The sequence below is a fragment of the Pleurodeles waltl genome, chromosome 7, assembly GCF_031143425.1.
Source record: "Pleurodeles waltl isolate 20211129_DDA chromosome 7, aPleWal1.hap1.20221129, whole genome shotgun sequence".
NCBI lineage: Eukaryota > Metazoa > Chordata > Amphibia > Caudata > Salamandridae > Pleurodeles > Pleurodeles waltl.
In genome coordinates this window covers 1,045,561,371-1,045,576,042 of record NC_090446.1, presented here as the reverse complement: position 1 = coordinate 1,045,576,042, position 14,672 = coordinate 1,045,561,371, and the positions used below count along the sequence as shown (strand labels likewise).

At 42.3% G+C, this 14,672-nt stretch overlaps 1 protein-coding gene across 8 annotated transcripts in view; it reads left to right on the top strand.

Moving 5' to 3' along the window:
• The window catches only part of HELZ (helicase with zinc finger), a 1,413,339-nt gene that overhangs the window by 384,643 nt on the left and 1,014,024 nt on the right, over positions 1 to 14,672 (top strand). For all 8 annotated transcript variants that reach the window (XM_069199901.1, XM_069199892.1, XM_069199898.1 and 5 more), the window contains one exon: positions 7,611 to 7,905. In XM_069199901.1, coding sequence (XP_069056002.1) covers positions 7,611 to 7,905 — 295 coding nt within the window. The remainder of the gene's footprint in view (positions 1 to 7,610; positions 7,906 to 14,672) is intronic.

Below are 14,672 nucleotides of genomic sequence, written 5' to 3'. Positions count from 1 at the left end.
GTCAGGTTTAGGTTGCCACAAATCATCTCTTTGTGTCTAGGGTTGGGAAAGGCACTGCAGGCTAACCACGAGTCAGGCAGACGGCTTCCAAATGGTGCTGGGGTTGACTCAGTCTCCCACACTCAGTGGTGCTGCCGCCATAAACATGCCTTATTACCACAATAGGAACTACACTACAATAGCTATGAGTGTACCTATAACCGCTAAATTTCATTTGCTTACATTGGTGAAACATGTCCCTAACTATATTCCCTGTAGCCTTCGTCTTTTTAAGTGATATATATGTGTGTATATATAGGTGTATCTGCAGCTTATTCGAGAAGTAAAATGGCCAGATTACATTTAATTTTCATTTTAAATAGTTGCACAATGAAGAAATTCATGTAATTAAAGAAGAATGACTAGAGAAAAAGTACCTCAGACCTTTGTTTAAAAGGAAAAGAAAAGGGAATATGAGACATTATTAACAAAAATGCTGCAGTCAAAGAATAATATAGAAAACTGGCACTGTGCCTTTAAAAACCTCACAGTACCCCTTGTAATCTTTCATGCCTCACCAATGACAGGTCAGTTCATTTTTCTGGCTCCTGGAGTTGTGATCCTGGAGCACTGAGCTCTGTTTTTGTTTTTTTAATTGCAAAACTTTTTTCCAAACCTTTGAAAAATAACATCTCTTAATTTCACACAGTACCTATAGTACTGACGTACAAGTTACTTATCTTCGGTAACAATATATCTGGTAGAGACATTTTCTAGTTGCAGATTCCTTACCTTTCGCTCCTAGTTGCAGATTCCTTACCTTTGAATTTCCCCAGGCGTCAAACTAGATTTGGTGATTTTTGATTCGAGCAGTACCCCTGTGCGCCGTCAGGTGGCGTCGGTCGACTCTGCGGGCGTCGCAGGTGTCGCGGTCGCCGTGATGACATTGCAGTCGTATATAGGCGCCACCCTGGCGCGCAGACATTAGTTTCTTTTCACGACATTCCACGTCAGTAGTGCAGAGCCATGAAGAACACTGAGAATGGTGCGCCAGAACTAGGGCCCTTAGAGGGAAGTACCTGTCCCTAGAAATCAGTTCACAGAGCAGGGAGGATGGGCGTACAGGTAAGGAATCTGCAACTGGAATATGTCTCTACCAGATACATCGTTACCAAAGGTTAGTAACTTGTACATCTGAGACAGACTTCTAGTTGCAGATTCCTTACCTTTGAATAGATACCTGAGCAATATGATCCCTGGTGGAGGGCTGCGAACTATGATCACACCAAAAAGTCCTGCAGGACCGAACAGTTAAAATAGCCATCCCTACAGACCTGACTGTCCAGGCAGTAGTGCTTGATGAACGTGTGTAAGGACACCCATGTTGCAGCCTGGCAGATATCCAGGACTGGAACTCCACATGCTAATGCTGTGGTAGCAGTAGTTGCTCTGGTTGAATGCGTTTGCAAGCCTTCAGGGGGTTGCTTTTTCGCCAAAGCGTAGCACATCTTGATGCAGAGGACTACCCATCGTGAGATGGTCCTCTTCTGCACCGCCTTCCCTTTCTTCGCACCCACATATCCCACAAAGAGTTGATCGTTCATCAGGAAATCTTTGATCTAGATAGAACATCAGCTCTCTTTTTGGATCCAGATGGTGGCGTCTCTCCTCATCTGAAGGATGTGAGGGTGCATAAAAAGTAAGTGTAGGAAACTGGCACTTGTTGCAGTTACTCCCCTCCCACTTTTTGCCTGATATTGATGTTGACTTGACTGACAGTGTACTGGGATCCTGCTAACCAGGCTTCAGCAATGTACCATTGTTTCCACAGTGGGCACACCTCTGGCACACAGATAAGTCCCTTGTAAAAGGTGCCAGTGGTACCAAGGGCCCTGTGATCAGGAAGGGTCCCTAAGGGCTGCAGCATGTGTTGTGCCACCCTAAGGGACTCCTCACCTAACCTATGCACACTGCCATTGCAGATCGTTTGTGTTGGTAGGGAGAAAAAGGCAAAGCCGACGTGGCATCCCCCTCTGGGTGCCATGCCCACAAAACACTGCCTGTGGCATAGGTAAGTCACTCCTCTGAGAGGCCTTACAGCCCTAAGACAAGGTGCACTATATGCAGTGTGGCCATATTAAGTATGGTCTGGGAGTGTGTCAAAACGAACTCCACAGTTCCATAATCCCTACACTGAATACTGGAAAGTTTGGTATCAAACTTCTCAGCACAATAAACCCCCAGTAATGCCAGTGTAGGGTTTATTAAAAAAAATGCACACTGTGGCGATCTTAGAGATGCCTCCTTTATTTTACCCAATCATGTAGTCCAGGACTGATAGGTCTGTGCCATCCTGCCACTAGCAGGTGAGTTTCTGACCCCCTGAGGTGAGAGTCTTTGTGCCCTCTGAGGCCAGAAACAAAGCCTGCTCTAGGTGGAGGTGCTTCACACCTCCCCCTGCAGGAACTGTAACACCTGGTGGTGAGCCTCAAAGGATGAAGCCTCATGTTGCAGTGCCCCAGGGCACTCCAGCTAGTGAAGAGGCCCACCTAAATTGGTCTATATGACATGAGACTGACTTTCACTGTTGAACTCTCAAACATGCTCCTATTTGCTAATGATTGAAACCTTACTAAATTCATGGTTGGCCTTAGCTGTTGAACCAAAAGCATTTGTATGTATGTATTCAAAGTGTTTTCCCCTTCCATGACCAAAGTCAATACTCTCTTCCTATATGTTTGGTAGGGTATTGAATTAATTAATTCACCTCTTCCCTTCCCACTATTAGCATTCTTATCAACAAAGGAGAGCAGTAGAATTTTCGAATTGTAGCTGATGATGTTTTTTTATCCACTTTCTACCACCATTTATTTTCCTTATATGTTGGTGTACTTTTGGTGTGATTTAATTGCATTTTTCTCTCCCTTGAGACAAGGAATAATGAGCTGTAGAAGACCAGTTGTATGCAGGATCTCTTGGAGACATGTATTTTTATTCTTCCTAATTAGATACTTTGGGTGTTTCATATGTGCCCTGCAGAACGGCAATTGGCAAAAAGATTTTCTTTTGTAAAGGGCTAATTTTGTCTGTGTTGTATCCTTTAGTTGATCCCCATCTGACTGTACTGACCTTGTATCACAGTGTTACATATGGATTATCCATGTGAATCATAATCTAGTGGTTATAAAGCAATATCTTACCTGGGTTTTCCCTCATAATCCACTTCTACTTCTTTTTTAAGAGTGTCTTGAGAGTTCCCAGGTTCCAAACACCCTCACCTTCAATAAGAGCAGATGATAACTAGGAAAACCCAAAAGTGTCCTCAAATCAATCACTTGCATCTCTTGCTCCTTTGCATCTTTTTTTCTTCTGGATAATACAGGACTTGCTTTACCAAAGTTTTCTTTTTGTCTTCCAAGGTCTCGCTTTTTTCGGTCTCAATAAGCATTTTCAGTGTCAACCGATTTAGACAACCTCAATTGTGTTGATAATTGCTTGATTTGCTTTTTTTACCTTAATGGTTCATTTTGGTAGGTTAGTAGAATTTTTTTTTAGGTATCATCTCAATGTCTTGTATTTGATTCAGTGAATTCTGCTGTTTTGAGATTTAAATTGGTCCTATTGGTGAGCTTGGAGTCTTCAGTGGTTGAAATTTCCTTGTCTTTTGCTATCCAAATTTCAGTACCTAAGATCTTTGTGCCTGTCGTCTTAAGAGTCCTATGGACTGGAAACCCGATGTCCTGTTTGCACCTGGCTGCCCCTGTGCCGCTGAGGGTGTGTGTTTGGTGCCTACTTAGGGCCCGTCCAGTGCTCTCTTGAACCCCCCCTGATCTGCCTTCTTAGTCGCGGGTACTTATCTGCTGGCTGAACGGATTCTGAGTAACCCTCTATCTCCACAGGAGCCCACCTTAAATTGGTGCGTCTTTGACCTCTTCACCCAACCGGCCCCGTGTTGCTTGTGGTGGGTGTTTGGGGTTAATTTGAACCCCCCAATGACAAACTACGTAAAACCCGGAGGTAGGAACTGTAAGTTGAATACATACCTGTAAAACTGTATAGTCTTTTCTTCCACCAGGAACTTTTGAAAATTGCAGGGTCCACTTTAAAAATAGCTTTTTGTCATTTTAAAGAAAATTGTACATTGTTGAGTCTATTCAAAGATTATTTTACATACTTACCTGCAAACTGAATCTTGTGGTTCTAGAAATAAATTAACAAAACATATTTTTCTATGTAAAATCTTATTGGTCTGGTGTTAAGTCATTGAGTGTGTGTTTCTTCTATTGCTTGTGTGTGTACAAAAAATGCTTCACACTACCCTCTGATAAGCCTAACTGCTCAACCACACTACCACAAATAGAGCATTAGTATTATCTATTATTGCCTCTGCCAAGCCTCTGGGAAACCCCTGGACTCTGTGCACACTATATCTCATTTTGATATAGTATATACAGAGCCAGCTTCCTACAGAGGTGCTTCATACAATGAGTTTATTCTACCTAAAGTGGTCATGCCTTTTCATGTAGGCCAATCAATCACCTTGTCTACTTTTTACCCGCCCCCACATCCTTCTAAGAAAGAGAAGAAAGAGGAGAGACTCCACTGTCTGGACCTAAAAATAGCATTGGCGTTCTATCTAGATTGTACGGGTGGATGATCAATTCTTTGTGGGTTATGTGGGTGCAAAGAAAGGTCTGGCAGTAGGTGGTCCTTTGTATTAGAATGTGCTACACATTGGCTAAAAAGCAACCCCAGAAGGCATGCATGCTCATTCTACCAGAGCAAAAGCTGCAACCACTGCATTAGCATGCACAGTTCCAGTCCTGGACATCTGCCAGGCAGCAACGTTCTTGCACACGTTTACTAAATGCTACTGCCTGGACAGTCTGGTCCGGAGGGACGGGTACTTTGCCCTTTTGGTCCTGCAGGACTTCCTAGTATGAGCTTGGTTCACAGACCTACCCCCAGGGATGGTATTGCTCGGGTATCTATTCTGTGGTAATTAATCTGCAACTAGAAATATGTATCAGATGAACAAGTTCCTTACCTTTGGTAACAAATTATCTGGTAGAGACATATTCTAGTTGCAGATTCTTTACCGACACACCCATCCTCCCTGCTGTGCGAACTGATTTCTAGGTACAGGGACTTCCCTTTTAGTGCCCTAGTTCTGGTGCACTAGAGTCGGTATTCCTCATGCCTCTGCGCTTCTGATGTAGAAAGTTGTGAAAAGGAACTGACCGCGCGCCTTGAAGGCACCTATATGTGACCCGTGATGTCATATCAGGAGACCACGATGCCAACAACCGACACAGAGTCGACCAACGCCACCTAAATGTGCACAGGGGTACTGCTCGAAGAAAAATCTCCAGATCCAGACGGACTCCTCGGGGGGAATTACAAGGTAAGGCTTCTGCAACTAAATTATATCTCTACCAAATAATTTGTTACCGAAGATAAGTAACTTGTTCATTAAGAACTCTCTCATATTTTAAGTTAAGCCCACCCTGATAGTACCAGATCATCAAGCTGGAATGGGGACTGCCAGTGATCAATCACGCAACATCACATGGATGAGGCTCCTCTTCTTGTAAGGCTGACTTTTCAGCTCTTAATAGGGTACTGACTAGATAATGGAACTGATTATTCTCTTCAATTTCACATCCAGTACTATACCTTTAATAATAATATTGTTTTTGTCTGTTAAGAGAGTGTAAGGTGTTGATCCTCCTCATTCTCCCTTTGTGTTAGTGTTTTGGTCGATTGTATATAGTTATGTGGGTGATAAGAACAATTAGTTGGTCCTCAGTGCATTTCTTCAGAAATTTAACTATGAAGTTTATAGTGGAAACCTGTCAGATTATATTCAGGTCTTCTGGATCTACTCCCTCTTTACTAATTAGTAGAGTGACTCGGACAATTTTAGGACATCCAGGACTAAGTCATGTTTCAGGAAGGATGTGTCCACATCTGCCATGTAAAGAATGAGAAAAGAGCTTATATATTTCACCAGCTTGTTTAAGATAGTGTAAGCTGAGAAATGAGAAGATAGTCTTACAATTGCAGTGGTCTTTCCCAAATCTGTGTGACCTTAAAACCTCTGAGGCTCTATGGTTTAAGGTGCCAGAGTGTGTTTGGGGTGTGTGCTGCAAGGAAGAGTTATGTTTTTTTTTTATTTTGTTTTTCCAGTTTTATTTGATGTTGTGGGATATTGTTCTGAGGAACTTTAAAAAATTTATAATGCATCAGTCAGTGTGTGACAGATAAGAATTACAGAAAGGGGGTGTCCATTTTAACCACAATATACTGTATGTTTTGGTTCAGTTGAAGATAGGATGTGTTGGTCTTATGGGTGTGAACATAGTACTATCTGACGTTTCATGCCTATCTGATGTTAAAAGTAGTGGTAGAGACTTGAGAGAGAGGAAAAATACTGTATGTTTGAGGGGCTAATGCTGTCAGAGAGGATCTTCTTGTGAAGAGAGCTTAGAAGTCTAAGAAGAGTAGGGAGAAGTGTTGGAAGAGCTGGAAGCCACTTTGTGAGCTGTATTAGAGAGAAAGTTTGTAGGTCCAAAAGTGTCGGCGAGAATTATGCCTATGGGTTTCATTTGTTGGCTTGCTCTTACAGAAAAAGTACAGTTGTATTGCATTCCGGTTTACACAGAAAAAAAAACACATATTCGAACAAACTTCTTCTGTTGATGGGTCCATGCAGGAGACTCACTAACTGAATGCTGCTTCATCACTTAAGAAGTTACTGACATCACATGAGGGCTGCATTTACAGTGAGTTGCAGCGTTTGCCGACGAAACACCTGTTAACAGTAATCATACATTGTTTTACCATGCAGTGTCATGCTTCGTGCAACAAATCGGTATAAACGCGGGGTAACCTTGAAATTCAAAGTACTTTGGTAGTTCATTATAGAGCCAAAATCTGTAATATATCTTCCTAGTTACTAGTTTTATCTGGGCTTAATGTTGTGGAATATATTACTAATTGGACAATGACATTTCAGAAAGAAAAGCGATTCAGGTTTGCCTTCAATAACAAATAATTAATATTGTATTCTTAAACTTATAGAAAAAGCATATTTCTGTCTGACTATTCCTAAATACGATTCATTAGCTCTTGAACTAATGGAATACAGCTGTTCATACCAATATGCTAAACCTCTAGCCACACCATAGCAAGTATTCTTTGTGCATGTTGTTGTGCCTGTTTTGCACCCAGGCTTACCATATTTGCCAGAATGTATATGATAATGTTTGGAAGTGATGACAGTTATGTGCAATACATTTGGAATAATAAGCGCTTCAAAATCGTGGTAAACTTGCATGAAAAAGCAGTGCATGCACAGTTAGCACATAGCTCTCAAATATTATAAACTGGCCACATGAACCATTTGCACTTGTTTTCTCACTTTACACCAACCTTTAAATTCTCCTTTCTGACAATGTTGTTGAACTGTTGTACAACAGTTGTACTCAGATATCCGTTCTAAAGGTAAGCAACTTCTTAAAATCGTTGTACTCTCCGGTGCATCACAGATGTGATTATTTAAGCACTTATGTGGTTTGTTAAAGTATATATTTTGATGCCTTCTTTATAATTTTCTGATATCCTCTTAGCCTGCAAGAATACTCTATAGAGTGGCTTTGCTGTATGATGCCCATCGTCCTCATTTTAGTATTGTCTCCATTTCTACTGGAGATGGTACTGGACAGTTACAGGAAGTTCCAGAAAGTTGCCAAGAATGGATTGAAGGAAAAAGTACCCAGAATGGAATGGATCATTGCTTGTATAAAATCTGCATAGCTTTCGACACAGAAATTTTTGGGACTTTTCGGCAAACTGTGGTGTTTGACTTTGGGACAGAACCAGTACTGATGCAAAGAATAATGGTTGATGCTGCTTCAACAGAAGGTAATGTTTAGGTCTACTTGTAAATATTTCAATTTGGTATCCTATAGAGCTGTAAAACTGTGAGAAAGAGGAATGTTGCATAGGTCTACTTTGTGTAATCTTTTAATTGATGTTGGGGCTAATAGGTTATGCAGTTTAGAATATCTTTCAGGTCAAAGAAATACTACTTTGTTACAAATGATTGTGTTATAGTTATGTAGTTGAAAAGTGAAGTAAACAAAAAGAAATGTCCTTTCAGTCTCATGAAAAGCCATTTAGAAAACTGTACTTAATTTGTTTCAGATTTTGCTGTGCAGCTGTCTAGGCTCACTGCTTCCCCATTGATACTGAATTGATAGTATTGTGTCACACAGTGCTTTACTACTGTATTCTCTTCACTATTAATATTTATCCCTATAAAAATGTACCGTTTAAAAGACTAACCACTCCTATATTTTAATGTGTGCATGACTGCAAACTTACATATTTCACTCTTGGGCCGTTTATGCGTGATGAAAACGTTGTCTCCTCTGCGTCCTCTTTAGTAGGTCTTGTAAATGTGCCTACTGTGAAAATTACACTTCTTTGAGTACCTCCAATTCAAAGCTGAAGAAAGTGAAACTGAATACAATAAAAGTTCCCTACCTCTACGCACACAAAGTAATGAGCATAAGAATGTTATTAATATCATGAGTAGGTATAGGCCCACAAAAGTGCAAAGCGACTAATATATTTACTGTGTACAGAACCTTTACTTGGGAGCCCAAGGAAGGATAGCAATGGTGAAAGGGTTTTACCGCAGCTCCTCCCTCCAGTTTCTGCCAGAACACTCCTGGTCTTTTGACATTTTGTTTTGTAATTTGCAGATAATTTGTTGCAAACTTTTATCTTTTTTAAATTGACTCCATTCTTTCAATGTGTGAGTAGATTACCATTTTGAAGTTCAACCTAGTTTAATGCAATATATATTTGAAAAGATGATTTGAATAATAATCTAGAAAGGCTCAAAGTGATAACCGTATCTTGAGAATGAAAACAAATGGTTTATTGGCATTTGAAAATAACAGTCTACATGAGAATTCGGTATTATAGGCTGCTAAAGTTACAGTTGGGGTGATATATCGAAACAATTGAAATTGGCCCCTTAGGAACATTGGATGACTGTAAAATTAGCCTCTGCAAAATCTTTCATCAGCTACTGATAAACATTAAAATATGATTAGAATTGGTATGACGGGGAGTAGCTTGAGCCCACAGGTGTCAGTTTGTTGTGAGTTCCTTTGTCCTTCAGCGTAACAAAGGCTTTACTCATAAATGGAGCAAACACTCGAACATTTGAAGGTGTGGGGTACTACTGATAAGCCCCCTAGCTTTGGAAAATAATCGAGCCTGGTGCAGTGCAATGTGAAAAGGTATGTAAAATGTCAGACGCTTAACCACTGCAACTAATAGATCAGTGTTTTTGATCAGTGCAACACCATTCTTTGCATCCCCCCCGCCGGACCTCGCTAGGCATTACCCTTCTGCCTACACCAAATTACTCCCCCATCAATCGAATTATTCCAAATATATACAGGGTAGTGGGGCATTTTAAATGATTAAATGAATGGCCCTGCTGATGGCAAATTAGTGGACTGGTAGTGGTAGTGTACAGATCCACTGTCCTATTGCAGGAAAAAATAAAAGAAGCTTCCAGATAATATCTTACAACTGGTCCATAAAATTCAGCAACCGTTCTCTTTAGTCCCAGCTTAGATTGTGTTCCTGCTTAGATTTTCTGTGACTTTCGTATACCCATTATTACATGCATGAATGGACTCCTTCATTATCCAGCTGACTTTATCCACAGCTATCAATGCCAGCCTTGCTCAGCCGGTAGCAGTCTTACTTTATCTCGTTTGTTATGCCTGAGCATTTAAAACACCTGCTAACTAGACATGCCTATACATGTGAGGTACCATCTGCTTTTCTACTTCTCTACTTAAATTAATTCTAATTACCCTTCAGAAATGACAGGGCCAAAGGAGAAAAAGCAAAAATTATGGTTATAGGGCATGAAGGCGGAATCTCCAATGCCATACTTGCCATTGAAAGTTGAAGTGGATCCCAATTCTAGGTTGGCAGTGATACTGAAGAAATTGCCATGACCTTGCACTAGACACTAAAACAAACAGATTTTATATAGATGTAGATAGCAGTTATCAGGAAGTATTGAAGAAATCCAACCTTCTAACTTTAAGAAGCTGAATCTAGAGTAAACAGAACATTTCAATTCACCTTTGTATGCAGATTGATTTAACACGCACAAATGTCCAAAAACAAATGTAAAAAAATGTCGGTCGACTCCACAGGCGTCGTTGGCTTCGTGGTTGCTGTGATGGTGCCACCCTGGCACGCTGATGTCAGTTCTGTTCTTTCTGCGCCAGCCTATGTGCAGGTCCAGAGAAGAGCTACCCCAGTAATCTTTTGACTAACTGCAACACATCTGTTGATTTGTTTTTGACGAGTTCTGGATGCGTTGAGGGATGTCCCTTAAGACTGGATTCAAGCCATGCGACTCCTGTCACTGAATGTCGGTGACGGATCCACACCTCGTGTGCCTCTGGTGTCTGGAGAGCGACCATGACCCGAAGTTGTGCCCAGAGTGTTGGGCTATGAACCTGAAGGAGCGGTCCCTAAAGCACCTGGCGGCCCGACACTCGACTGCGCGTTACTTCCTCTCTTGTTTGAGACGAAGGTCAGGAGACTGGTTGCGGAGTGATCACCACTCTTCATCGTCCAAGTCATCTGGACATTCGGGTAAAAAGAAGTCGTCGAAGAAGACCAGACGGTCTTCGACATCGCCCCATCGCTCGCACGACGCGGGAAGTACATCAAAAATATAGGCCTCGATCTTCAGAGCCTTCATCTGGGTCTACTCTGCGCCTCCCCGACTTTCCGGGAACCGGTGCCACCCCTGCCCAACTAAAATAATTTTATGAGGCCATGTGCCTCATATTTGGGCAGACCGACCCACCCTCCACGCCTTTGGCCCAGGGGAGTCGGTGAGGCCCCCCCCTTAGGTGCCAGTTCGACGGTTTCAGCCTCAACTCCTGAGGGCACTTCCAGATCCGTCCTAACGGTGGTCGTGCCAACGAGACCTTCCCAGGCATCAGGTTAGACTTTGATGCTCCCGACGTTGGTTGGGCCCACATTCTACGTCGACTCTATACTAATTCATTGACGACCCAGAGCCGGAATTGTATCACTCAACGCAGATTCAGATTTCAAAGGGCTCTTCTGGGCCCATGGTTAATCCTGACCCCTATTGCTATGGCTATGAATACAATGATAGTATGGAGGGGTCCCCTTAGAATACCAGCTTGACCCTGACATAGACTGGCTTCAGGATTGGGTGATGCCAGCGGGTTGGACACCTCCCCTGATCCTGGGATGCTTTCTCCTACTACCCTGGCTACGGCGGAGGGAGTGTCATACTCAGTGGTGGTGAAAAGGGCTGCGGTGGCCTCCTGTATGCCTTCCCACCAATACCTCTTCAGCCCAGATTTCTGAAGAAGGTCAGGCAAGACTGGGCTCAAGTAATCCTGGTGGCTCAAGACTGGGCACGAAGAGTCTGGTATCCAAAGTCTGGTATTCCTTCGGGAGGATAGTCTGTTGCAGCAGCAAGGGACGGTTATCCACCCGCACTTGTCCAGTCTCTACCTCCTTGCGTGGAGATTGAGCGGTGGCAGTTGATGGCTTTTGACCTTCCACCCGAAGTCTGTAATATCACCTTGTCAGCCAGGCGTCCCTCCACCAAAACGGTATACGCCTGTTGTTGGAAGAAATTTGTGGCATGATGTATCAACAAGTCTGTTGATCTCCTCTCTGCACCTCTTTCAGACGTTCTCCTCTTTATTCTCTCTCTTGCCAAGCAGGTCTCTGCTCTGGGCACCCTCAAGGGATATTTGTTTGCCATCTCTGCCTTTTTAAGGCTGCCAGACCACCCTTCTCTATTCAAATCTCACATTGTTGGGACGTTTCTTAAAGGCCTCACAAATATGTTCCCTCCTGCCCTGTTCATAATGCGCCAGTGGGATTTGAACTTGGTTTTCGCATGAGTGCTCCTTTCGAGCCGCCCCACCACTGTCCTCCACGGCTCTTGACCCTTAAGACTGCCTTCTTTGCCATAACCTCTGCTCGCAGAGTGAGTGACCTTCAGGCTCTCTCTTCGAAGCCACCATTCCTAGCAGTGCATTCTGACAAAGTGGTGCTTCGTACCAGGGCTTCCTTTCTTTCCAAAATTGTGACACATTTTCACCTTGCCTACTTTTTATGCACCCCCATAACCCCCTCATGAGAAAGAGACTACACCGTCTGGATCCCAAAAGAGTGTTGGTGTTCTACCTAAATTGTACCAAAGATTTCCAGGTGGACGATCAACTCTTTGTGGGTGCGAAGAAAGGGAAGGCAGTGCAGAAGAGGACCATTTTGCGATGGGTAGTCCTCTGCATCAAGATGTGCTACGTTTGGTGAAAAAGCAACCCCCTGAGGGTTTGTGTGCAAATCAACCAGAGCAACTGCTGCCACCACAGCATTAGCACGAAGAGTTCCAGTCCTGGATATCTGCCAGGCAACAACGTGGGTGTCTTTACATAGGTTCACCAAGCATTACTGTCTGGACAGTCAGGTCCATGTCACCGTCCACCTTGGCTGATTGGTTCAGCAGGATGTTTTGGTGTGATCTTAGTTTGCAGCCCACCATCGGGGATGATCGGCTATCTATTCTAAGATAAGGAATCTGTAACTAGAAGTCTCTATCAGATAACGATATATCTGGTAGAGACATATATTCTAGTTGCAGATTCCTTACCGACCCGCCCATCCTCCCCGCACTGCAAACTGATTTCTATGGTCGGGAACTTCCCTTTAAGGACCCTAGTTTGGCGCACCATTCTCAGTGTTCTTCATGCCTCTGTGCTAATCTGGAAAGTTGTGAAAAGAAATTGACGTGTGTGCATCCAGGGTGGTGCCTATATATGACCGCAGCGTCGTCATGGCGACCACTGCATCAACGCTGCCCGTGGAATCTGAGTTGACCGATGCCACCTAACGGCACGCAGGGGTACTGCTCCAAGAAAAAGTTCCCGATCCAGTCTAACACCTGTGGGAAACTCTAAGGTAAGTATTCTGAAACTAGAATATGTCTTGACCAGATATATCGTTACCGAAGATGAGTAACTTGTACTTTACCTTCATATTCAGTAAACTATCTATCAGGGCTGTTTTAGGTGTTCTTTAGGTCTCTTGATATAAAATAGCCGTGTCAAATGTAAGAAGTTTCCATTCGAGTCTTCAATTATTAAGCATAAAGGGGAAAAGTCACATCAGGCACTCCAAAGATTTGTTTGTATAAGACAGACTTAGAGATGATATTTAAATTGGATCAATATGGATTGGTCCAAAATTGTTGCATCCCCATTAGTCCACCACTCTCCAAACGCCCAAGATCCACATTTCATGACTCATGTAGCGTGGGGAATGAGTCTAGAGTATTAATTGCACATGAGCCTTGTAAGCATGATATTCCATGACTACTTATCACACTAACTCTGGTAAAGTTTCATGTGGCTTCAAGTATGGACACAGGACCATGATGGCACTGTAGATGGAAAGCTGTTCTTTATGCAGGCCAAACTAATATTTATGGTCTGTAAAGGAACAGAACAAGTTACGTCCAACCATGTCTGTTAGTTTGGAGTGGCAAGTAACATCCCCATCCCCTGAATCTCAGCAGGGACTGGATCGACTTAATTAATGTGCCCATTTCACAGCACAATTACCCCTATAAGGTGGGTGTGGGTACCAGTTATGTGCCACAAGGCTAGAGGGACCATTTCTCCTTCCCTGTAGTGTATGTTCCCTGTTCTACCTATTGAAGTCCACATCTTCCTTTCCTCAGTGCTGAGCCTCTTTTTTGATGTTTCGGCCACTTTGTACTTAAGCCAGAATAGCTTTTTTCATAAAAGATATTCAAGCAAGATTTGCGTACCATATTCCCTAATAATTTTTGATTCTTAAGGTACCCAGAGATTGTGGATGCTCTTGAAGGGATCTGAAAAATTAGACAAAATGTAGGAAAATTCTATTAAAAAAAATATGCTGTGCAAGAAAGCATTTTTGAAATTATTTTTTCCGTTAAAAATTACATCCACAAAAGGTGTGCTGCACTAAGAAAAAAAAAATGAACACCATTTGTATTTATAAGTTGCAGTCCATTTTTACAATTTGTTTTGTCATTTCAACATTCTTGCAGTTTGTAGTGGAAATGGGCGTGAACCCCTTGAATGAACCAGACAGCTATACATTTCTGAAAAGTGGACAAAATCCCAAATTCAACAAGTGTAGTAAAGGTGTATAAAATAAATCGTTTATGGCTTTTCCAAAGAAACTAATAGTTGGAATAGAATTAAATGAAAGCAAGTAAGTAAAAATAGCAGTAGATGACCACATTTTAATTTGTTGTTTTTCCCCCCTGATGGCCGGATCACAAAATTGATATGACTCTTCTGGCCACAGGGATATATAGTGTGTGTTGGTTGTCGTAAAAACATGCGATACCCAGAGCCACCAACCTTGTTGCAGTATATAATGATTTTTCATTATATACCATGCATCAATTGATATGGTAAAATCTAATGAATGAAAATGGCTCTGAAGGAAACCTATTCATTTTTTTTTAAATGTGCCTAAGATAATCACTTTAGGAATAGTGGTTATTTGTACAGTTCTGAAATTGAGGTTACCCA